The sequence below is a fragment of the Macaca nemestrina genome, chromosome 9, assembly GCF_043159975.1.
Source record: "Macaca nemestrina isolate mMacNem1 chromosome 9, mMacNem.hap1, whole genome shotgun sequence".
Lineage (NCBI taxonomy): Eukaryota > Metazoa > Chordata > Mammalia > Primates > Cercopithecidae > Macaca > Macaca nemestrina.
In genome coordinates this window covers 126,201,357-126,226,687 of record NC_092133.1, presented here as the reverse complement: position 1 = coordinate 126,226,687, position 25,331 = coordinate 126,201,357, and the positions used below count along the sequence as shown (strand labels likewise).

Sequence of the window (25,331 nt, the reverse complement as noted above, 5' to 3'; positions counted from 1 at the left end):
GCTCCAGGGGTAACACATATCGGTAGGTCCGTGATGTCCCTGAGCTGCAAAATCAGCAAGTTTTTATTAGGGATTTTAAAAGGGGAGGGGGGTGTACAAACAGGGAGTAGGTCACAAAGATCACATGCTTCAAAGGGCAATAAAGATCACAAGGCAAGAGCAGAATTAGAATTACTGATGAGGGTCTATGTCCCGCTGTGCATGTATTGTCTTGATAAACATCTTAACAGAAAACAGGGTTCGAGAGCAGAGAACCGGTCTGACCTCAATTTCACCAGGGTAGGTTTTTTCCCCCACCCTAGTGAGCTTGAGGGTACTGCAGTAGACCAGGGCATATTTCAGTCCTTATCTCAACCGCATAAGACAGACACTTCCAGAGCGACTGTTTATAGACCTCCCCCCAGGAATGCATTCCTTCCCCAGGGTATTAATTATTAATATTCCTTGCTGGGAAAAGAATTCAGTGATATCTCTCCTACTTGCATGTCCATTTATAGGTTCTCTGCAAGAAGAAAAATATGGCTGTATTCTGCCTGACCTCGCAGGCAGTCAGACCTTATGGTTGTCGTTCCTTGTTCCCTGAAAATTACTGTTATTCTGTTCTGTTTCAAGGTGCACTGATTTCATATTGTTCAAACACACATGTTTTACACTCAGTTTGTACAATAGTGGTCCTGAGGTGACATACATTCTCAGCTTATGAAGATAACGGGAATAAGAGATTAAAGTAAAGACAGGTGTAAGAAATTATAAAAGTATTAATTTTGGGAACTGATAAATGTCCATGAAATCTTCACAATTTATGTTCTTTTGCTGTGGTTCCAGCCGGTCTCTCCATTTGGGGTCCCTGACTTCCTGCAACACAGAACATATAATGAAAGCTTACAACTTAATAAAACAATTCAATTTTTTGAAATGAGCAAAAGATTTGAATTCACACTTCACAAAGATATAGAAATGACCAATAGCCGGCCGGGCGCTATGGCTCATGCCTGTAATCTCAGCACTTTGGGAGGCTGAGGCAGGCAGACCACCTGAGGTCAGGAGTTCGAGACCACCTTGGCCAACATGGCAAAACCCCGTCTCTACTAAAAATACAAAAATTAGCTGGGCGTGGTGGCATGCCCTTGTAATCTCAGCTACTTGGGAGTCTGAGGCAGGAGAATCACTTGAACCTGGGAGGCGGAGGTTGCAGTGAGCCGAGATGGCACCACAGCACTCCAGCCTGGGCTACAAGAGCGAAACTCCATCTCAGAAAAAAAAAGTAAAAAAGAAATGGCCAATAGCACATGCAAAAGTGCTCAATTTTATTAGTCATTTGGGAAATGCAAATTAAACCCACAATGAGATAGCCCCACATAGCCACTCAAGTGGCTAATATATTAAAATGTTAGCAAGGACTGGCATTCTCATACAAGGTTGAGAAGAATACTGCTTTGGAAAATAATTTGGCAATTTCTTACATCAATATACACTTAGTATATGATCCAGTAATCTCACTCTTGGTATTTAACCAAGAGACATAAAAACATATGTCTACACTAAGTCTTGAAACCAAATGTTCATAGCAGCTTTAGTTGTAGTAACTCCAAACTGAAAATAACTCATGTGCCCATCAATGTGTGAATGAATAAACAGAGTGTAGTGTATTCATACAATGGAATAGTACTCAGCAATAAAAAGGAATATACTATTGTACATGTCACATGAATGAATCTCATTAACTTTGTGCTGAGCAAAAGAAGCCAGACACAAACTATATGGTATATGATTACTTTTATATAAAACTCTAGAAGAGCAAAATCCAATCTAAAGGGACAGAAAACAAAAAATGTTGTTTACTGAAGTTGGGGATGCCTGTAAGGAGAGGAGACTAAGAATAAATACAGAAAACCTTTTGCAGTAGTGTGAATGTTCACCATGCTGATCATGGTGGTTACACAGCTTTACATATTTGTTACAACTCATCATACTGGCCTGGTCCAGTGGCTCATGCCTGTAATACATGCATTTTGGGAGGCTGAGGCGGGCAGATCATCTGAAGTCAAGAGTTCGAGACCAGTGTGGCCAACATGGTGAAACACTGTCTCTACTAAAAATACAAAAATTAGCCAGGCGTGGTGGTGCATGCCTGTAGTCCCAGCTACTCGGGAGACTGAGGGATGAGAATCACTTGAACCTGCAGGTGGAGATTGCAGTGAGCCGAGATCATGCCACTGAACTCTAGTCTGGGCAACAGAGACTCAATCTTGAAAAAAAAAAAAAAAAACATACTGAATACATAAAGTAGATGCAATTCTTTGAATATAAATTATTAGAATTGATTTATAAATGCCATGAACAGTATATATATATATATATATTTTTTTTTTTTTTTTTTTGAGACGGAGTCTTGCTGTGTCACCCAGGCTGGAGTGCAATGGCCAGATCTCGGCTCACTGCAAGCTCCGCCTCCCGGGTTCACGCCATTCTCCTGCCTCAGCCTCCCGAGTAGCTGGGACTACAGGCACCCGCCACCTCGCCCGGCTAGGTTTTTTTTGTATTTTTTATTAGAGACGGGGTTTCACCGTGTTAGCCAGGATGGTCTCGATCTCCTGACCTCGTGATCCGCCCGTCTCGGCCTCCCAAAGTGCTGGGATTACAGGCTTGAGCCACCGCGCCCGGCCAGTATATATTTTAACATGTAAAATTTATAATATTGATACATTTAACATGAAACCCAAATATTGTGGCAGAAAGCCTTTGTATTTTGCAGTTAATAGTTTCCCTACCAAATATTCCTCTAAAGCATCGAATCTGCCAAAAGATATAACTCATTTTCACAACAGTTATGCATGGTACAAAGTTCAATATAATAACACTTTGAAAAATAAACTTTTAAATGCTCTAGCAATAAATAATATTTCAACAGATTTGTAAAATCGTCCCTATAAAATGTGAATTTACCATGTACTATGTAGAAATAGGTGATACAAAATTGGATGAAACATGGAGCCTGTTTTCATGAAGGTAACAATGTTATATAATGGATAAGAAAATCATACACATTAATGTATTCCAAGATATGTTATTAACATGCCACCCCTCATGTGCCAGACACTTCAGCTGATTTAATCCACACAATATTTTCAGGTAGGTATTACTATCCACATTTTACAAATGAGCTTATTAAAGCCTGGAGAAGTTAAGAAACTTGCCCAAGCTTGCCAGCCAATGGGCAGTGATTTTGAAGGACCACTGGCTCCAAAGCCCATGTTCTATTATGAATTGCAGAGTATAATAAATTTGAAAACAGAGTTACAAAGTGCTTTGGGAGCTAAAGAGCTGTCGAAAAATGTAACTTGTTTGGAGAATCAGAAAATGACTCATGCAAGAAATCACTTTTAAATACTTAAACTGAGCATGATTTCAACAAATCACAGAGAGTATTGCAGACTGAGAGTTGATCATAAACACGGGGACAGGAAAAACAAACAAGTTTGAGGAGAAGTGAGTTGTGCAGATTAACGAAATGTTAGCGGTATTAGGGGAGAAGGATAAAATAGATACACACTAAGAACCACTCTATTTTAAAAGGCAGTATGAGTTTCTAAAGATTTTCAGTATGAAAACCATAGAGAAGAAACACTGTTCTCAAAGATTAATTTGGACCAGGTGCTGTGGCTCCCCCCTATAATCTCAGCACTTTGGGAGGCTGAGGCGGGCAGATCACCTGAGGTCAGGGGTTCAAGACCAGCCTGGCCAATATGGGAAACTCCATCTCTGCTAAAAATACAAAAATTAGTGAGGTGTGATGGCACGCACCTATAATCCCAGCTACACAGGAGGCTGAGGTGGGAGAATCGCTTGAATATAGGAGAGGGAGTTTGCAGTGAGTGGAGATAGCAGCACTGCACTCCAGCCTGGGTGACAGAGTGAGACTCCGTCTCAAAAAAAAAACAATTAATTTTGCAGCAATATATCAAATACATTGGTATGAGGGGATGCAAGAAATGAGAGCTGTAGTCTAGATGAGTAAGAAAGACCAGAACTGGGTTGGTGGCAATAGTCGTTGAAAAGTGGATGGTGAAGAGAACTTCAGTTTCATCTGAAGAGGAGGATGAATAAGGAGATATCTTAAAAAATAAAATAAAATTAGCTTTTGGGGTACAAGTGGTTTCTGGTTATGTGAATGAAGTGTATAGTGGTGAAGTCTGAGATTTAAGTCACCTGTCACCTGAGTAGTATATGTTGTACCCAGTATGTACTTTTGCTATCCCTCAACGCCCTCCCGCCCTCCCTGCTTCTGAGTCTCCAGTGTTCACTACACCACTCTGTGTGCCTTTGCATACCCATAGCTTAGCTCCCAATGATAAGTGAGAATATATGGTACTTGGTTTACCATTCCTGAGTTGCTTCACTTAGAATAATGTCCTCCAGCTCCATTCAAGTTCCTGCAAAAGAGATGAATAAGGAGATATCTTGAGATAACAAGTGAATCAAAATAAGATTTTTATTTGTTGTTTTTTATTTGCCAAAGGTGTCATGAAAGAGGGAGAGATTGATCACCTATTTGGGATGGGCTATGTAATGAAGCAAGGTGTCTCTGACAGTGGAAAGATGAGGTAAGAAGATGGATGAAAAGATTAGTTTTTTTTTGTTTTTGTTTTTGTTTTTTACATGAAGTATTGCTCTGTCTCCATGGGTGGAGTGCAGTGGCATGATCTCGGCTCACTGCAATATCCTCCTCCCGGGGTCCAGTGATTCTCCCGATTAGCTGGGATTACAGGTGCCCGCCACCATGCCCAGCTAATTTTTGTATTTTTAGTAGAGATGGGTTTTTGCCATGATGGCCAGACTGGTCTGAAATGCCTGATCTCAGGTGATCCACCTGCCTTGACCTCCCAAAGTGTTGGGATTACACGCATGAGCCACCATGCCCTGCTGGATTAGATTTCAAAAAGAGAAAAAAAAAAATCCTTCTTTCTCAGACAGGAATAAAGAAAATGGAGATACAGATATTTTGAGGTAGGGAAAGGAAAGTTGAGGTAGGTAGCTCCACTGAGAATGAGGTGTCCTGAGGGCAAATAAGGTTTGGAATGGCACCTTATATATAACTTTATTTTCTTCTCAAAACATCATATTATTTTTCCCAGTCTAAGGAATAGCCCTTGCCTTTAGAATAAAGGCATTTAGAGCTCTCTATTATAACCTGAGCCCATAGGGACGAATGGAATATTACCTACTAGTCCATGCCATAAAAATCCTCTGATCCAGCAAGACAGGTCTCTTCCCTGTCCAAAAAGTGACCTAGACAGACTTTAATCCAAATATCCTTTCTGTTCACCCTCCCCAACCTGTGGTTTTCCCTTCCCAACTGCTCCCCAAGCTGCTGTTTTCCCTTATACAAACAAGAATGCTTTGAAAATCTCATTCATTCTTCAAAGACGTTTTCAACTCCAGTTCTTTTAAGTGTCTTTTCCTGACCACTTCAATGTACATTAAATTCTCCAATAGTTTGTAGTGATAAGGTGTCATTTCTTTTGGCATTTAATTATATATCATTTTCTGCTTTTCCAAAAGTTTGTAGTGACACAAATAGTTTGTAGTGATACCAATCGTTTGTAGTGATAATGTGTCGTTTCTTTTGGCATTTAACTGTATATCATTTTCTGCTTTTCCTTAATTTACACTTGGGTATGTTTTGTCTATGAAGAAGAAATGCATATGAGAGATCACAAACTATATTTTTAAAAATCATTCTCAAAAACCCATTAGTGTTTTGCAATTTTGAACAGCTTTGTGGAGTTATAAATGACATACAGCAAACTGCATATATTTAAAGTATACCATTTAATAAGTTTTAACAAATGTGTCCTCTGTGAAACTTTCACCACAATCAAGACAGAGAACAGACCGGGCGCGGTGGCTCATGCCTGTAATCCCAGCACTTTGGGAGCCGAGGCAGGCGGATCGCAAGGTCAGGAGATGGAGACCACCCTGGCCAACATGGTGAAACCCCGTCTCCACTAAAAATACAAAAATCAGCTGGGCGTGGTGGTGCACGCCTGTAGTCCCGGCTACTTGGCAGGCTGAGGCAGGAGAATCGCTTGAACCGGGGAGGTGGAAGTTGCAGTGAGCCGAGATCGTACCATTGCACTCCAGCCTGGGGACAGAGCCAGACTCCATTTCAAAAAAAAAAAACAACAACAGAGAACATATCCATCACCTCAAAAACTGTCCTCCTGCCCTTTTGTAATCCCCACCTCCTCCCCCGCAACCACTCATCTGCTTTCTATCACTGCAGAGTGGTTTGCATTTGCAAGAAGGTTGTATAAATAGAATCATACATGATGTACTCTTTGTTGACTTTGTTTTTGTGTTCACTCTGGGTAATTATTTTGAGCTGGTCCATGGTTGGCCCATGGTCATGTGATCTATGTAGTCCATAGAGTCTTGCACTTTGAAGGGCTCCGTGCTTGTTTGGGCCGGGCACAGTGGCTCACGACTGTAATTCCAGCACTTTGGAAGGTCGAGGCGGGAAGATCACGAGGAGATCGAGACCATCCTGGCTAACACGAAGAAACCCCCTCTCTACTAAAAATACAAAAAATTAGCCGGGTGTGGTGGCACACGCCTGTAGTCCCAGCTACTCAGGAGGCTGAGGCAGGAGAATCGCTTGAACCCAGGAAGCGGAGCTTGCAGTGAGCCAAGATCGCACCACTGCTCTCCAGCCTGGGCGACAGAGTGAGACTCCATCTCAGGGAAAAAAAGAAAAAAAGAAAAAGAAAGGCTCCGCGGTTGTTTGAACGCTCCACTGTCATTGTTTTTTAAGTTCTTAATACTTTGTGAACAAGAAGACCTACATTTTCCTTTTGCACTGGGCCCCACAAATTATGTTGCTGGTCCTGAAATATTCATCCATATGTGTATATAGATTAATCATTTATTTTGTTTTATTGCTGAGCAGTTATTCCATCGTATGGATATACTACAATTTGTTTATCCATTCATTCACTAAAAGCATTTGGGTTTTTTCCCAGTTACAAATAAAGGATCCATGAACGTTTGTGCACAAGCCTATATAAAGACATGCATTTGAGCTGGGCATAGTGGCTCATGCATATAATCCCAGCACTTTGAGAGGCCAAGGTTAGAGGATAGCTTGAGGCCAGGAATTTGAGACCAAGCTGGGGAGCATAGCAATACCCTGTCTTGAAAAAAAAAAAGATTTACCTTCATTTCTTTTAGGTAAATACTGAAACGCAGAATGACTGAGTAACATAGTAAGTGTATGTCTAACTTTTTAAGAAACCACACTGTTTTCTTTTTTCTTTTCTTTTCTTTTTTTTTTTTGAGACTGAGTCTCTCTCTGTGGCCCACGCTGGAGTGCAGTGGCGCGATCTCGGCTCACTGCAAGCTCTGCCTCCTGGGTTCACGTGATTCTCCTGCCTCAGCCTCCTGAGTAGCTGGTACTACAGGTGCCCACCACCACACCCAGCTAATTTTTTGTATTTTTAGTAGAGATGGGGTTTCACTGTGTTAGCCAGGATGGTCTGGATCTCCTGACCTCGTGATCCACCCACCTCGGCCTCCCAAAGTGCTGGGATTACAGGCATGAGCCACCGTGCCCGGACTGTTTTCTAATTTTTAAAAGAGATTCACAAATTTTTTACTTTATGCACAAAGAGTTAGCATGGTTTCTTTCATGGGATGAAGTACCAGGATAATCCATTCAAGGAAGTTCACTTAGTCCAACTTAATGAAACCTATATCCTTTGCATACTGGGGAACATATTGAGGCTGTATTTTTGGATCACATCATACTGGTTTGAGCAAGAACCCTGGCCAATTTCACAGGTGGCTCTAGTATAGCTGCTGGAGACTCATCTTGCATTACGAGTAAGAGGTGAAACAGCTAGCACGTACATGCACTTTTCAAATTTTTCCAGTTTTTCTAAAGTGGTTGCACCATTTTACATTCCCATCAGCCATGCAGGAGAATTTCAGTTGCTCCACATCCTAGCCAACACTTGGTGTAGTTAGTCTTCAAAATTTTAGACATTCTAATAGATGTATTATTTCACTGTGATTTTAATTTTCACTTCCCTAATGACTAATTATGCTCTTGCTTTTCATGTGCTTTTTTTTTTTTTTTTTTTTTTTTTTTTTTTTTGAGACGGAGTCTCACGCTGTTGCCCAGGCTGAAGTGCAGTGGCGCGATCTCGGCTCACTGCAAGCTCCGCCTCCCGGGTTCCCGCCATTCTCCTGCCTCAGCCTCCCGAGTAGCTGGGACTACAGGCGCCCGCCACCGCGCCCGGCTAATTTTTTGTATTTTTAGTAGAGACGGGGTTTCACTGTGGTCTCGATCTCCTGACCTTGTGATCCGCCCGCCTCGGCCTCCCAAAGTGCTGGGATTACAGGCTTGAGCCACCACGCCCGGCTCATGTGCTTATTTGTCAGTTGTATATTTTCCTTGGTATAGTTACTGTTCAAATCTGTTGACCAATTTTTTTTTCTTTCTTTTCTTTTTTTTTTTTTTTTTTTGAGACAGGGTCTCACTTTGTCACCCAGGCTGGAGTGCAGTGGCATGATCTCAGCTCTACCTCCCAGGTTCAAGTAATTCTCGTATCTCAGCCTCCCAAGTAGCTGGGATTACAGTTGCAAGCCACCATACCCAGGTAATTTTTTTTTTTTTTTTCTTTTTTTGAGACAGTATCCCTCTGTTGCTCAGGCTGGAGTGCAGTGGCATGGTCTCAGCTCACTGCAACCTCTGCCTCCCGGGTTCAAGTGATTCTGTCTCAGCCTCCCAAGTAGCTGGGATTACAGGTGCCTGCCACCACGCCCGGCTAATTTTTTTGTATTTTTAGTAGAGATGGGGTTTCGCCATGTTGGCCAGGCTGGTCTCGTACTCCTGACCTCGTGATCCGCCCACCTCAGCCTCCCAAAGCACTGGGATTACAGGAGTGAGCCACTACACTTGGCCTGTTGCTGAATTTTGTGGCGGATTAATTGCTTTCTTTAATTATTAAGTTTTGAGGCTACTATATATTTTATAGGTAAAAATCCTTTATCAGATATATGACTTGCAAATATTTTTTCACAGTTCATGGGATAATTTTTATTTATTTATTTATTTAGAGACAGAGTCTCACTGTGTTGCCCAGGTCAGTTTGAATTCCTGAGCTCAAGCAATCCTCCCACTAAAGTGCTGGGATTCCAGGCATGAGCCAGTGGGAGAATTTTCTTTATAGTACCTTTCAAAGGGCAGAAGTTATCAATTTTGATGAAGTTCTGTTTATCAAGTTTTTTCTTTGAAGGATTGAGTTTTTAGTGTTATATCTAGGAAATTATGGCCTAACCCAAGGTAATAAAGGTTTTGTTCTATTTTCTTCTGGAAATTTCATATTTGAGGTTTTATATTTGGGTCGATGATCCATTTTGAGTTAATTTTTGTATATGATACAAGGTATGAAATGAGGTTCATATTTTTGCTTATGAATATCTAAGTGTTCCAGGGCCATTTGTTGAAAACCTATCTTTTCTCTGCTGAATTGCTTCTGTACGTTGTCAAAAATCAGTTGTCCATTTATGTATGAATATATTTCTGTTGGGTCTATTCTGTTCCACTGATCTTCTTTTTTTATTCTTTATTTTTTATTTTATTTTATTTTATTTTATTTTTTTTTTTTGAGACGGAATCTCGCTCTATTGCCCAGGCTGGAGTGCAGTGGCCGGATCTCAGCTCACTGCAAGCTCCGCCTCCTGGGTTCACGCCATTCTCCTGCCTCAGCCTCCCGAGTAGCTGGGACTACAGGCGCTCGCCACCTCGCCCGGCTAGTTTTTTGTATTTTTTTTAGTAGAGACGGGGTTTCACCGTGTTAGCCAGGATGGTCTCGATCTCCTGACCTCGTGATCCGCCCATCTCGGCCTCCCAAAGTGCTGGGATTACAGGCTTGAGCCACCGCGCCCGGCCTATTTTTTATTTTTTTTAAGATGGAGTCTCGCTCTGTCGCCCAGGCTGGAGTGCAGTGGCGCGATCTTGGCTCACTGCAAGCTCCGCCTCCCAGGTTCACGCCGTTCTCCTGCCTCAGCCTCCCGAGTAGCTGGGACTACAGTCGCCTGCCACCACGCCCGGCTAACTTTTTGTATTTTTAGTAGAGACGGGGTTTCACCCTGTTAGCCAGGATGGTCTCAATCTCCTGACCTCGTGATCCACCCACCTCGGCCTCCCAAAGTGCTGGGATCACAGGTGTGAACCACCGCGCCCAGCCTTGTTCTATTGATCTTCTTGTCTGTCTTTATGCCAGTTCCATATTATCTTCATTACCATAGCTTTATAATAAATCTTGAAAGCAAGTCATGATTTGTGTTTGTGACAGCGACAGTGTTAATGATGTTAGTAATCTGTAATGTGTATGTTCTTAGCACATCATGATAGAATTTGACTAGGCATGGTATGGTTATTTCAACGGGATGAGAGCAATGATACCACTAGAAAGAAGTGATAATTTCAGAGGAAAAAAAACACTTTAAAATTTCACCAGTTTTTCTATTTGTAGGTATCACAATGGGAAGGAATGTCAGGAAGAAAGCTGGTGCATTCGGGAGAACACTTGTGAAATGTAGCAAAAGGCCAGGCGTGGTGGCTCACGCCTGTAATCCCAGCACTTTGGGAGGCCGAGGTGGGCCGATCATTTGAGGTCAGGAGTTCGAGCACAGCGTGGCCAATATGGTGAAACCCCATCTCTACTAAAAATACAAAAATTAGCTGGGTGTGGTGGTAGGCGCCTGTAGTCTCAGCTGCTCAGGAGGCTGAGGCAGGAGAATTGCTTGAAATCGGGAGGCAGAGAATGCAGTGAGCGGAGATTGCGCTACTGCACTCCAGCCTAGGCAACAGAGCAAGACTGAGTCTCAAAAAAAAAAAAAAAAAAAAAGTGTAGCAGAAGTGAGCTGTAGTGGAAACAAACACAAAGAAACACAAAGAAAGGGAATGAGAACTGAAACATGAAGAGCAAGAAACCTCTGGACACAGAGGACTGATCTGGGAAATGATAAGTTGAGCATTGTGGTTTGGAAGGAATATTGGAATTCGTTTAACTCAATCTCCTTATTTTTTTATTGATGTGAAAACTGAGACACAAGGAAGTTCCTTTAGAGCTTATCTATAATCTCCTTTAGAAAAGAATCAATCATGCAAGTTTGGTTCTAGGCTGACAGTTGAAAGTCAGGACTTTGTAAGTAAAATCCTTCTGTTCCATAGGTATATTATTGTAAATAAGAGCTTCATTCTTAAAGAACAATTTCATACCTTACAAAATTGATCATGAAAATAAAACAAAACTTACACATATGTGATCATGAATATTACTTATGTAAGACTAAAAACAATATAAAAAGTAGTATTTTAAATGCTCCTTTGGTGAATATTTTCTACATTGGTACAGATATAGTCCAGGGAATTTTAGAATGAAAATATCTTTTTTCCTTTTGTAAATATGTAAATTTCATTTTGTAAATATGTATATGCATATAGAGTAAGCATATGCATTTTGCATTGTGCTAAACGTTGACGTGCCTTCAAAACTGGAGTCATCTATTCTGAAAAAATCTTTGAATGGTAAACGATGGGAAGGAATAGATTCCTTTGTGAGGTCTTCAGTTTCAAAGACCCTTTGGATGTATTAGCTGCTGAGTCAGCAGAATCAGCATCAACCCAGACCAGCTGGTAAGTGTTGCTAATCTAGTTACCTGGTCTGTGGTAGTTACTAGGTGTTCAAAGAAAAGGACCTGATCTTTATAATAGTAAAAGACAAAAGTGGAAGAAGTCATAAATTGAATTATGATGAATTGGATGAGTTTATATCATACTATCATTTGTTATGAAAAGGTTATTTATGGACCCTGGCATTATACAGATTGGTTCAAACTTCTCCAAATAAAAGACGTCAAACTATGACAAAAGCAGCTGTTCCAGAATATCCATTAGGAGCAAAAGAGCAACAGGGGTGGGGACAGGCCTGCGTCTAGTTGCTGGGTAAGGGTCTGAGTGAGGCTGTGGTTTTCAAACATTTTCGCTTTTTTGAAACTATACCTTCTCTCATATTTTTAAGTGACCTACAGTTTTTTTTGGGGGGGATGAAGTCTCGCTGTTGTCCCCCAGGCTGGAGTGCAGTGGCACGATCTCAGCTCTTTGCAACATCTGCCTCCCAGGTTGAAGCGATTCTCCTGCCTCAGCCTCCCGAGTAGCTGAGATTACAGGTGTGTACCACCATACCCAGCTAATATTTGTGTTTTAAGTAGAGATGGGGTTTCACTGTATTGGCCAGGCTGGTCTCGAATTCCTGACCTCAGGTGATCTGCCCACCTTGGCCTCCCAAAGTGCTGGGATTACAGGCATGAGCCACCGTGCCCGGCCAGTTTTTTTTTTTTTTTTTAATCTTAACTCTAAACAGTTGCAAAGGATGTAATTTCTGGTGACTTTTAACAGCCTTATTTAGGTGTAACTCAAATACAGTATCTGTGCATATTTAAAATGTATGATTTAATAAATATTGGCATATATACCAATATATATTAAAAATGTAATAATGAAAGCATTACTACAGTCTAAATAATGAAGATAGAGCGTCACCCCTTCCCACCCTTTCGCCCTCCCCAAAATACCCTATCTCTTTTAAAAATTTCCAGTGAAGCCATCTAGGCCTGGTGTTAACTTTGTTGAAAATTTTCAACATGAAATTCAAATAGAGATTTTCACATTAAATATTTCTTGGGGTGGGCATGGTGGCTCACACCCATAATCCCAGGACTCTGGGAGGCCAAGGAAAGAGAATTGTTTGAGACCAGGAGTTTGAGACCTGCCTGGGCATCATGGCGAGACCCCGTCTCTACAAAACAAAAAAAGATACAAATAAATAAATATTTCTTTAGTGAGCTTTATTAGTTTGTGCCACTGAAGGGATTTGCCATTTCCTCCGTGTTGTCCAGTTTATGGGCATAAAGTTGGTCATAATATTTTATTATTATCCTGTTAACATCTTTAGCATCTGTAGTGATGTCAGTTCTCTCATTTTGGAAGTTGTTAGTTTGTGACTTTTCTTTTTTCCCCCTAATTAGTCTGGTTATAGTTTTATCAATTTTATTAACCTTCTCAAAAAACTGGCTTTAATTTCTTTTGTTTTCTCTATTTGTGTCTTGTTTCTCATTGATTTCCATTCTGATGTTTACTAGTGCCTTTCTTCTGTGTACTTTGGGTTTCATTTGCTACTTTTTCTAGTTTTTTAAGGTAAAAGCGGAGATCATTGATTTGAGACTTTTCTTCTTTTCTAACATAAGTGTTATATTATACTATAAATATCTCTGTAAATACTGCTTTAATTGCTGTCCACAAATTTTGATATGCTCTGTTTTCATTTTTATTCTATTTAAAATACTTTTCAATTTTCATTTTTATTTCTCTTTGACCCTGGGTTAGCAAATTAGTTGTTATTTAGTTTCCAAATGTTAATTAATATGTTAACTCATTTCCAAATATTTGGGGACTTTTGACTAGCCTTTTGCTACATACTTTTAATTTAACTCTTTTTAGTCAGAGAATATACTTTGTATGACTTGAATGTTTTTAGATTTATTGAGATTTGTTTTATATCCCAGAATATGATCTGTCTTGACAAATAACTCATGTACACTGGAAAATAATGTACATTCAGCCTTTATTGGATGTAGTATTCTATCAAGTTCAATTAAACCAAGTTTGTTGTTAGTACTGTTCAAATCTCTGTAGCCTTACTGATTTTCCTCTGCTTGTCCTGTCAATATTGAGACAGGGAAGTTAAAATTTCAACTATATGATGTAGTTGTTTATTTTTCCTTGAAATTCATCATTTTTTGTTTCATGTACTCTGAAGCTCTGTAATTATATGCAAAAATGTATACAATTGTTATATTCTCTATGTTTTTGTTTTTAAAATAGCTTTCTTATACACATCATATAGTTGGGTCTTGTTTTTAAAAAAATGGACTGACAATTCCTGCCCTTTAATTGCAGTTTAGATCTTTTGTATTTAATGTAATTATTAATGACTAGGTCAAAATCTATCATCTCACTTTTGTTTTCTGTTGGTCTCTTCTGTTCTTTTTTCTTCTTGTCCTCATTTGCTGCCTATTTTGAATTATGTGAATTTAAGAAATGTTTATGTATTTCCACTATTGTCTCTCTATATCCTTTTGTTTGATTTTCTTTTGGGGGGTATTACTCTAGGATTTACGGTATGCATTTTTAACTTATCATAGTTTACTTTCAAATAATATTTATACCATTGCATGTATAATGTAAGAACTCTTTCAGTATTATATTTCTATTTGTCTCCTCCTATCTTTTGTGATATTATTTTCATATATCTTACTTTTGCCTATGCTATAAACCCCATAATACAATTATTATTATTATTATTTTCTTTTTTTTTGAGACGGAGTCTCGCTCAGTTGCCCAGGCTGGAGTGCAGTGGCGCGATCTCGGCTCACTGCAAGCTCCGCCTCCCAGGTTCACGCCATTTTCCTGCCTCAGCCTCCCAAGTAGCTGGGACTACAGGCGCCCGCCGCCACGCCCGGCTAATTTTTTGCAGTTTTAGTAGAGACGGGGTTTCACTGTGTTAGCCAGGATGGTCTCTATCTCCTGACCTTGTGATCCGCCCGCCTCGGCCTCCCAGAGTGCTGGGATTACAGGCGTGAGCCACAGCGCCCGGCCGGAAGTGTCTTTTATATTTACTCTCACATGACCATTCGGATGCTTTTCATTTTGTTTTTTAGATTCAAATCACCAAATGGCACCATATTTCTATTGCCTGAAGAATTCTCGATTTTTGTTCGTTTGCTTGAACATTTCTTATTGTGTAGGTTTCGCTGATGATGAGTTCTTTCAGCTTTTTTTGTATGCAGGGGATGGCCCCAGGACCCCCAGGCAGATACCAAAATCTACAGATGCTCAAGTCACTTTACTTCAACTTCATTTTGAAGATTCTTGCTGATATAAAATTCTACATTGACAATTTTTAAATTTTAGGACTTTAAAGGTACTATCCACTCTCTTTTAAATTTTTTTTGCAATTTTATTAGGAGTCTACAGTAATTCTTATCTTTATTCCTCTATATATAATGTGTCTTTGTTTTTTGGATGCTTTTAAGATTTTATTGTTATTGATTTTCAGTAATTTGATCATGCTGTGCCTTAGTGCCATTTTTGTTGTTGTTATTTATTGACTGGGGTTCACTTACAGTCTCAGATTTGTAAGAATATAGTTTTCATTAAATTTGAGAAAATGTCTTTTTTTTTTTTTTTTTTTTGAGACGGAGTTTCACTCTTGTTGCCCAGGCTGGAGTACAATGGCATGACCTCCGCTAGGTGCAATCTCCGCTCACCGCAAACTCTGCCTTCCCGGGTTCGAGCAATTCTCCTGTGTCAGCCTCTCGAGTAGCTGGGATTACAGGCATGCGCCACTACGCCAAGCTAATTTTGTATTTTTAGTAGAGACGGGGTTTCTCCATGTTAGTTAGGCTGGTATCAAACTCCCAACCTCAGGTGATCCGCCCGCCTCGGCCTCCCAAAGTGCTGGGATTACAGGCGTGAGCCACTAAGCCCGGCTAAACTCCCATTAATTCTATCTAGTGGAAGTTTTATGTTAGATAGCGTAATTTTAATCTATAGAATTGCCATTTGCTTCTTGTTTGATGCCTTTTATTTCTCTCCGTTATATTCATCTTTTTGTAAGTCCTTAAGCATACTGATCACAGAACTTTTTTTTTTTTTTAATTTTTTTTTTTTTTTTTTGAGACGGAGTCTTGCTCTGTCGCCCAGGCTGGAGCGCAGTGACCAGATCTCGGCTCACTGCAAGCTCCGCCTCCCGGGTTCCCGCCATTCTCCTGCCTCAGCCTCCCGAGTAGTTGGGACTACAGGTGCCCGCCACCTCGCCCGGCTAGTTTTTTGTATTTTTTAGTAGAGATGGGGTTTCACCTTGTTAGCCAGGATGGTCTCGATCTCCTGACCTCGGATCACAGAACTTTTTAAACATTCTTTTCTTTTTTTTTTTTTTTTTTTGAGACGGAGTCTAGCTCTGTCGCCCAGGCTGGAGTGCAGTGGCCGCTTCTCAGCTCACTGCAAACTCCACCTCCCGGGTTCACGCCATTCTCCTGCCTCAGCCTCCGGGGTAGCTGGGACTACAGGCGCCCGGCACCTCGCCCGGCTAGTTTTTTTGTATTTTTTAGTTGAGACGGGGTTTCACCGTGTTAGCCAGGATGGTCTCGATCTCCTGACCTCGTGATCCGCCAGTCTCGGCCTCCCAAAGTGCTGGGATTACAGGCATGAGCCACCGCGCCCGGCCTTAAACATTCTTATGTTAATTCAATCACCTCTTTAATTTCCGGTTCTGTTTCCATGGACTGATTGCCCTACTGGTTATTAGCCACATTTTCCTGCCCCTTTATGCGTTCAGTAATATTTTATTGGAGTCTGGCCATTGAAGAATTTTATATTTTTGAATGCCATAAATATATGCATTCCTATTAAGAGTTTCATAATTTGTTTTGCCCCTAATTTATGTTGCCCAGCTTACCTTTCAAGAGTTACTCTTTCAGCTTTTTTAGAGCACAGGTAGAGGTAGACTCCCTGTCAGGCCACTCCCCACTACTTAGACATTAGCCTTTTGGGGTATTTATTTAACACTCAATGTGTTCTACTCATTTTCTTTCCCTCTGGCTTCGAGAACTGAAATGATTCCCTGACTTGTATGAACTCGGGATTTTTCAGATTTTGCTTCCCTAGTAATAGGTCTTTGCCTAAACGTGCTTTGCCCAAACTTGTAGAGCTTTACCGTACCCATGACTAGATTAGCATTCAAAGCCCCAAGGGGAACCTTTGTGCAGGTTTTTTTGTTTTTTTGTTTTTTGAGATGGAGTTTTGCTGTTGTTGCTCAGGCTGGAGTGCAATGGTGCGATCTTGGCTCACTCCAACCTCTGCCTCCTGGGTTCAAGCAATTATCCTGCCTCAGCCTCCTGAGTAGCTGGGATTGCAGGCACCTGCCACCACACCCAGCTAATTTTATTTTTAGTAGAGACAGGGTTTCACTATGTTGGCCAGGCTGGTCTCGAACTCTTGACCTCAGGTGATCCACCCGCCTCAGCCTCCCAAAGTGCTGGGATTACAGGCGTGACCCACTACGCCTGGCCCCTTGTGCAGATTTCTAAAGCTCTTCTCTGCATAGCACCCTCCTAATATATTGCCCTCCAAATTCTAGTCTCTTGGCCTCCTCAAACCTTGATTTTTGTCTCTTCAATGCAGTAAGACCTTTGGGTTCTTTTTGAGTCCCACCTCCCTGTGCCACAGCCTAGAAACTGATTCCAGGCAGAACGCTGTTGCAATCATTGGGCTCACTGCATATGCTTCCTTTCTTCTTGAAATCATAGTCCAGTGCTGCCTGTTGTCCCATGTTTGAAATCATTCCATATATTTTGTCCATGTTCTATTTGCTTATTGTAAAAAGATAAGTCTGGATCCTGTTACTCTCTCATGACCAGTAATGGAGGTTTGCCATTTTAATCATAATAACAAACATTTATGGAATACCTACCGTGAAGAGCTCAGAAATAGAGAAAAATGATTCACAGACTAATGCTTATACAATTAAAAAGTTACAATATTGTGGTAGCTTTTAAGTATGACCCCAAAATTCTTTGACATTCTTTCCACAAAGAGGTAAATTTTATTTCCTCTTCCCTTAAGTGTACATGTGTGACTGCCTGTCCAAAAGAATATGGCTGAAATGATGCTGTGCTTATTTCCTAGCCCAGGTCTTAAGAAACTGGCAGTTTCCTGGCTCTTGCAATACTCAGTCATATGCCCATCCAACACACTGAGAGGAACCAAGCAGACACATAGGAGTTCCCATGTTGTTCTGGTTGGTAACCCCAGTGACTCAGTCAACTGCTAGGACCAACTGCCAGACATGTAACTGAGCAAACTTTGAAATGACTGTAGCCCTGGCTGTAGTCATTCCAGCCTCTGAGCTACCCCTGCTGAGACTGTGTGGTCCCGGCTAAGTTCTAACCAAATTTCTGTTTGTAAGCAAAATAAATTATTGTTGTTGCCCTAAGATACTAAATTTTTCAATTTGCATTTTTTTTTTTTTTTTTTTTGAGATGGAGTTTCGCTCGTTGCCCAGGCTGGAGTGCAATGGTGTGATCTTGGCTCATTGCAACCTCCACCTCCTGTGTTCAAGTGATTCTCCTGCCTCAGCCTCCCGAGTAGCTGATGTGCCACCATGCCCAGCTAATTTTGTATTTTTAGTAGAGACAGGGTTTCTCTATGTTGGTCAGGGTGGTTTTGAACTCCCGACCTCAGGTGATCTGCTCACCTCAGCCTTCCAAAGTGCTGGGATTACAGACGTGAGCCACTGTGCCCGGTTGTAATAGACACCTGTAACACGTATTATATCGTTAAGTGCTATAATAGAGGAAGTCAATTAACAATTGAATTAACAAATATTTATTATGTGCCTATTACTAGTCAGGTACTGAGTCAGGAAAGGCTTTTAAGAAGCAAAATCTGGCTGGGCGCGGTGGCTCAAGCCTGTAATCCCAGCACTTTGGGAGGCCGAGGCGGGTGGATCACGAGGTCAGGAGATCAAGACCATCCTGGCTAACATGGTGAAACCCCGTCTCTACTAAAAATACAAAAAACTAGCCGGGCGTGGTGGCGGGCGCCTGTAGTCCCAGCTACTCGGAGGCTGAGGAAGGAGAATGGCGTGAACCTGGGAGGCGGAGCTTGCAGTGAGCCGAGATCGCGCCACTGCACTCCAGCCTGGGTGACACAGCGCGAGACTCCGTCTCAAAAAAAAAAAAAAAAAGAAGCAAAATCTAAGTGGAAGTTTACAGGAGATCTAGGACCTAAACAGAGTAAGAGCAGGAAAAGCAGAAATAGTTGTTCGTTTGAAGATATAAAAAGCATGGGGTGAATGCCAGTAGTTCAGAAAGGCTAACATAGAGGCTAAGGAGAACAAAACTGTGAAGAGATGAGTTACTGAAAGGCCAGTTCATTAAGGAGCTAATGCTAAAGAATGGGGGTTTAATCCTGAAGGTAAGGCTACTCTGCACACTTGTAATCATGCAATTAATTTAATTTTTTATTTAATGGCTATCTTCCCCATAGGCTGTACTCCAAAAAGGCTAAATCACACAAAGCTTTTATCCCTGTAATTCCAGCATCTAAAATGTTACCTGGCACATATGGGAGTTAATATTTACTAATGACTGAGTAACTGAAGAAACCCTGTAAGAATTTTAAGGAAATGATATATAATCAGCTTTGTGTATTAGAAAAATCATTCTGGCAGTAGTACAGAGAATGGTTTAGAGGTAATAGCTGTATTAGCCAGCTCGGGCTGCCATAACAAAATACCAGAGTGAGTGACTTATACAACAGAAATTAATTTTCTTGCCGTTCTAAAGGTTGGAAGTCTGAGATCAGGGTATCAGCATGGTTGGGTTCTGGTGAGGGCTCTCTTACTGGCCTGCAGACAGCTGCCTTCTCGCCCTATCCTCACGTGGCAGAGAGAGGGAGAGACGGTAAGCAATCCAGTGTCCTTCTTGTAAGGGCACTAATCCCATTAGCAAGGCCGCAGTCTTATGCCCTCATCTAACTCTAATTATCTCCCACAGATTCTGTCTCCAAATACCATCACACTGGGGGTAAGGGCTTCAACATTTGTATTTTTGAGGATACAATTCAGTCCACAGCTGTAGGAAAGGAGAAAAGACAGCAGGAGGTAAATGTAATAACTTGCCTAAGAGATGAGGGTGTAAACTAAACTAGTGACAATGCAGTGGAAGAGGAAAGACTGAGAAATAGTAATCATTCCTACTTGGACTGGAATTATTAAACTGTTAAAAACCTTCCTAGGATATTCCTTTTCCTGAACTTTAAAATTATAGACTTTTCCCTGTAGTAATGCATATCAGTTTTTTTGTTTTTTTTTTGTTTTTTGTTTTTTTTTGTTTTGTTTTGAGACAGAGTCTCTCTCTGTCACTTAGGCTGGAGTGAAGTGGCCTGATCTCAGCTCACTGCAACCTCCATCCCCCAGGTTCAAGCGATTCTCTTGCCTCAGCCTCCTGAGTAGTTGGGATTACAGGTGACCATTACCATGCCCAGTTAAGTTTTTGTATTTTTAGTAGAAACTGGGTTGTGCCATGTTGGCCAGGCTGGTCTTGAACTCCTGACCTCAGATGATCCACTTGCCTCAGTCTCCCAAAATGCTAGGATTACAGGTGTGAGCCACCACACTCAGCCAGTATTTTTGTTTTTAATATAGATGAATTTTCAAAATCAAACTGAGATAAAGGGATATAACATTTGACAAACAACCACATAATTAAACATACAACATTACAGAAACATTTTAATGTGATATTGATACGTAGTCTTCAAAATGTTTTAAAAACTATGGTAATACTAAAAGTGAAACTCTATAGAGTTTCAGTATTTTAAAGTGATAATAAGGGACATTAACCACAAAATACAAAGCATTTCACTTTTTATGTTTGGCTTTTATGTTAAATATTGAAAGTTTTATATTTTAAAAAGGTTTATTATTTATATAGCACATTAATCATCAAGACCCCCCTGCCCCCATAGCTAAAGTCATTCTAGGTCAGAATACATGGATACTGCTCTCAATACTAGCATGTATTATTCCCAGTGCACACATATTGATAATCAAGGCTTGAACAGTTTGTGCCCTGGCTTATTGCTGGCAACGGAGTAATTCAGTCCGGAGTACAGAGCACGTCCAAACGCATTTTCATCAATATCTGGCTCTGATACAGCCAGTCTGAGCCACCAATATCTGGCTCAGGGACTTACGATAATGGCCGAAGACACTGCTCAGGATCTTAAGGTAAACAAGTTGTCACCTAATTCTGTCAGCCCAGCAATCAAAGCACATTTTTGAGAGGGAATGTTCTGACTTCCGTATCAGTCGTGATATTTCCAAATAATTCTATACTTGTCATAATGAAACACAAGCACGCTTTTGGTATTGGCCCCTCAAAATATTAAGAAACTGGTGATACCAACATATCATTTTTTACATTGTTGTGTTTTAACATTTTTTCTGCTTTTGAAAGAAATACATGCTCATCATTAAAATATTTTGAATAATAAGATGCACAAAGAACATTGTCTAGAATCTTGCCACTCAGAGATAATCATGTCATAATATTCTCATGTATTTCCTTTCAGACTTTTAAAATTGTGGGCATTTGTAATTTTCTAAGGTTTGTAACTTCCTTCTGAAAACTTAGGTATTCAGATGTCTATGGAAATAGGAATCTGTATTATGCACCTTAAATGGCTGTGTAGTTTTCACATCTTGTGTACTGTGATTTAATTGACCAATATTAATTACAATGATCAGTAACACTTATTTAGTGCTTACTCTATGCCAGGCACTGTAATAAGCGTTTTGTTTGTACTAATTCATTTGATCCTCACTACCCTATTATTCTTGTTTCTTACAGATGAAGAAACTGAGACACCAAGAGGTGAAGCAATTAGTCCAATCAATGTGAGACATTTTAGTGGTTGGCAGTGCTTTGATCCTTTAGACAATGTTGCCATGTATACCTTTGTTCATGTTTTAAAATAATGTCTTTAGTATTAATTTGCCGAAATGGAATTGCTGGGTCCTAAGGTTTTAAAAATTTGTTACATGCTTCCAAATATTTCCTTTGGGAAGATGACAGTATTTACAGTTCATCCAACAGTATGTGAGTGTCTCATTCCTCACATCCCTGATTCTTTGCAATTTTCTTTTTTTTTTTTTTGAGACGGAGTTTCGCTCCCGGGTTCAAGCGATTCCCAGCCTCAGCCTCCCGAGTAGCTGGGATTACAAGCGCGCACCACCACGCCCGGCTAATTTTTTGTATTTTTAGTAGAGACGGGGTTTCACCATGGCCAGGCTGGTCTTGAACTCCTGACCTCTGGTGATCCGCCCGCCTCGGCCACCCAGAGTGCTGGGATTACACGCGTGAGCCACCGCGCCTGGCCGATCCTTTGTAATTTTTACCTAAATGACAAAACATTATGTAACTGCTACTTTAATTTGAACATTTCACTTTTAGAGGTGGGACTTCATTTTTAATGAATTTTTGTAAGCACTCTTTGTTTACTATATATTAATCCTGTGTTGACATGTCAGTATTAGTTTCCATGCTACATTTGGAGGTGCCGTAATTTGGGGGATAATTTCCATAATTTCAATTTACGTACAAGATGAGCTTACTAAGTTTGTTCCAAGTGGTATGCAAAATCTCTAGTGGATCCTCCTTAAAACTTCTCCATGACACAGAGAATAATTTTTATTGGTTAATTAAACTCAAAAGTAAAATAATTAAATCAACATTTTGGGTTGCTAGGAATCACTCACTGATCAACTTCTAGCTCCAGTTTTTTTGTTTTCTTTTTTTGCTCAGTCTAGGGAGGCTATCTTGGGCTGTGAAAGACATGTCACCAACCATCACAGCTGCTGAGTGACTGCACGGTTAGTCAGTAGGTGCCAACGCCCTACTAGCAGAGCTGTCTGCAGATTCCGAAGCCCGGCGTTCAGGGACTCCCGGGAAGGAGTCAGCGTTACCTCAGCCTCTCCGAGGGAGCCTCGCGCCCTGAACACTCCCCTCTTGGGATTCAGGCCAATCCGTTCAGCTCCCATGACTTCATCCGAGCAAATTTGTCACCTCACGCAGCGAATTAAACTGTTTACCTAGAAGATGATCCAAAGGAATTTGCATTTCCTTCCAGAGGGAATACAAGGTTATGATAACCGAGAGAGCGAGAGGAAAAAAGGGGCACGCCTCTACCCAAACTCAACCTGCTTTCTTTCTCCTGGGTCTCCCAGTCACTCCGGGGGTTGTTAGTAGGCTTCAGCACGCCTGAAGGACCCCGTCTTCCGGAGACGCCTAGCTAAGGGAAAAGCAGGAAACACAAGAACTAATCCCACTCTTCTGTGTGACTAATTAAAAGAGGAGTCAGGCAGAGGGGACTACCTGTTCAGCCTTTACTGATTGGGCAGGCTCGGGGCACCTTTGGGACAGGCAGTGCCGAGGTCGCCCAGATTCCCGACAAGCTCCGCGCGGGGGCTTTCTCGGCTCAGTGCTGTTGCCGCCGCCACCGCCGCTGCTGGGGTGGTTGCTGGGGTTGGGTGAGAGGGAGGAGCTGTCGCGGACCCTGTAGAGTCAGTCTCTGTTGCTGTTTTTGCCTGAGGAGTCTTCCTTCCTACGTCGAGCCCTGACTCCCGTGCTGTCGAGGGGGGAGTCCCCGCGGACACCTCGGCACGCAGTGGAGATGCCTCTCTTTGCCACCAATCCCTTCGATCAGGATGTTGGTAAGTGTTTTTGCTGCTCCCTGCCCATTCCTCACCGGACTGCACGCTCACTCTGCCAGCCCCTTCCTGCATTCAGGACCCTCGGACCAGGGCCGAGGAAGAGCTCACTCTTCCCGTTTCCTGAGGTTCCCTCCTTCAGAGCTGGGAGGAGGTTGAGGACTTGGCGCATCCTCTTGAAAGAAATGGGACTCATCCTGTGAAATGGGCCTTGAGCTAGGACTGTAGGTTGCCAAAGAACTGCTGAAGGGGTTGGTGTAAAGGGCCTGGGAGGAGCAGCTGGTGTAGCATCTGGTGCAGGGACTGTGCTTCTGGACGAACAGCGAAGGGCTTAAGGCGTATGTCGGCTAGATTAGGATGGTAAACCCTATACAAAAAGTGCTTGCCTAGACAAATAAATGTTGAGCGTCTGGAACTGGCAGAATGTTTTAGGTAAGGTTCCTTAGAGGATTTTAAAATCTTTTTGCAACGGTAACTGAAGGAGGGAGCTCTGGTTAAGGTTAGACTCAAAAATGTTGCGAGCGATGAAGATGAAATACTTGGCAATAGCTGAAACCGAATTGAGGACCTGCGCCTTTGGGATGTCTCTCTTAGGCTAGGTCTCTGCCCTTAAAAAAGTGTAAAGAAGTGTGGAAGAAGTTGTTGAATCTGGAAAGAGTTTGAAGTGCTACATTTTTGTTGTTTTCTGAATCACTGGTTTTAGGTACTGATTATGTCAGTTCAATAGGTTTGCTTTTTGTTTATTTTTAATTTAATTTTATTTTTTTCCGGCTTGAAGATAATAATTATGGGAATTTGAGTTTCCGGGGAGAGAATTTTGGTTTAATATGAACGCACGTAGGAACTACCTTGGCACACAAGTGCGGAATGAAAGCAAGCCAAATACCATTTCCAAATCCCTTATGGCAGAATGTAATGATTACTGTGAATAAGGACCACCTTATGAAGTTAATTTATACGTCTGTGTGTATTTTAATTATGAAAGATGGATGTTGAATTTTGCTTTTTTAACTCTTCCTTAGAGCATGTCACTGAAACTTGGAGGTTTATATAAGACTAGAAAAAAGGCTCATCCTTACCTCTGCCACCTCTCAGCTCACAGTGAAATCATAGGCAAGTTACATTCTTTGAGTTCCAGTGTTCTTGTCTTCAAAGAGGGGAAAATACATCATTCCATTCTGCGGTTAAATGATGTGTGTAGAGGGCCTGCTACAGTACCTTTATGTGATAGGCACTTACTAGATGCTACCTTTTTTTTTCCAGCTTAAATGAGTGTCCTGAATCTTAGCAGTGGACAGAACCTTGGAGATCACCGATTATACTTAATGAATTGGAAAATTGCATTTAACTTAATAAGCAGTTAGCACACACTACAGGACACAGTGGCTCAGTGACATAAGAGATACGGTGATGAGCAAGGCCTAGTTGTTGCTCTCAAGCAGTTTTACATCTCACTACATGAATCTCTAGGGGAAGTACTTAAAACAGCTTCTTAGTACTTGTTTCTTCTGTTTACAGTACCTTTGTCTAGTTTTCTTGGTCCTGTATAATTTAGCTAGCAACTACCCAATCACCTTTGTATTCTACTGACTTTGTGAACACGTATTTGCATTGGATTCAGGTAAATTTCTTAATGTCAAACCTGTTCCTAGTACCTGTACCACCCAGTTCAAACACAGTCACCTTCTTGCTTTTATGCTTTTGCCCTGTGCTTACGCTTTCTTTTCTCTTTCAACATATCCTTATGTGTTAAGGCCAACTCAGAATCCAACTTGTTATACCTGAATCGTTTCCTGATTGCTGTAGCAAAGGGTTTCTCAGTAGCAACGTTATTGACAGTTTGGACCAGATAAATATCTTTGTCATAGGGGTTTGTCCTGTGCAATGTAGGGTGTTCAGCCTTATCCCTGGCCTTTATCCACTAGA

At 41.2% G+C, this 25,331-nt stretch overlaps 1 protein-coding gene and 1 long non-coding RNA gene across 5 annotated transcripts in view; one reads left to right on the top strand and one right to left on the bottom strand.

The window, feature by feature from the left end:
• Positions 1-15: 15 nt before the first annotated feature.
• Positions 16-22,742, bottom strand: LOC139356405 (uncharacterized). Its single transcript, XR_011608227.1, has 3 exons — positions 22,662-22,742; positions 4,382-4,433; positions 16-855 (listed from the first exon to the last, which is right to left on the bottom strand). It is a non-coding gene; the product is annotated as an uncharacterized lncRNA (long non-coding RNA).
• A 203-nt stretch (positions 22,743-22,945) lies between these two features.
• Positions 22,946-25,331, top strand: part of LOC105488228 (signal transducing adaptor molecule) — an 82,152-nt gene continuing 79,766 nt past the window's right edge. For all 4 annotated transcript variants that reach the window (XM_011752098.3, XM_011752096.3, XM_024794875.2 and 1 more), the window contains exon 1: positions 22,946-23,408. Coding sequence is in view for 1 of the 4 variants with exons in the window: in XM_011752096.3 (XP_011750398.1) it covers positions 23,369-23,408 (40 nt within the window). In the remaining 3 variants the exon portion in view is untranslated. The remainder of the gene's footprint in view (positions 23,409-25,331) is intronic.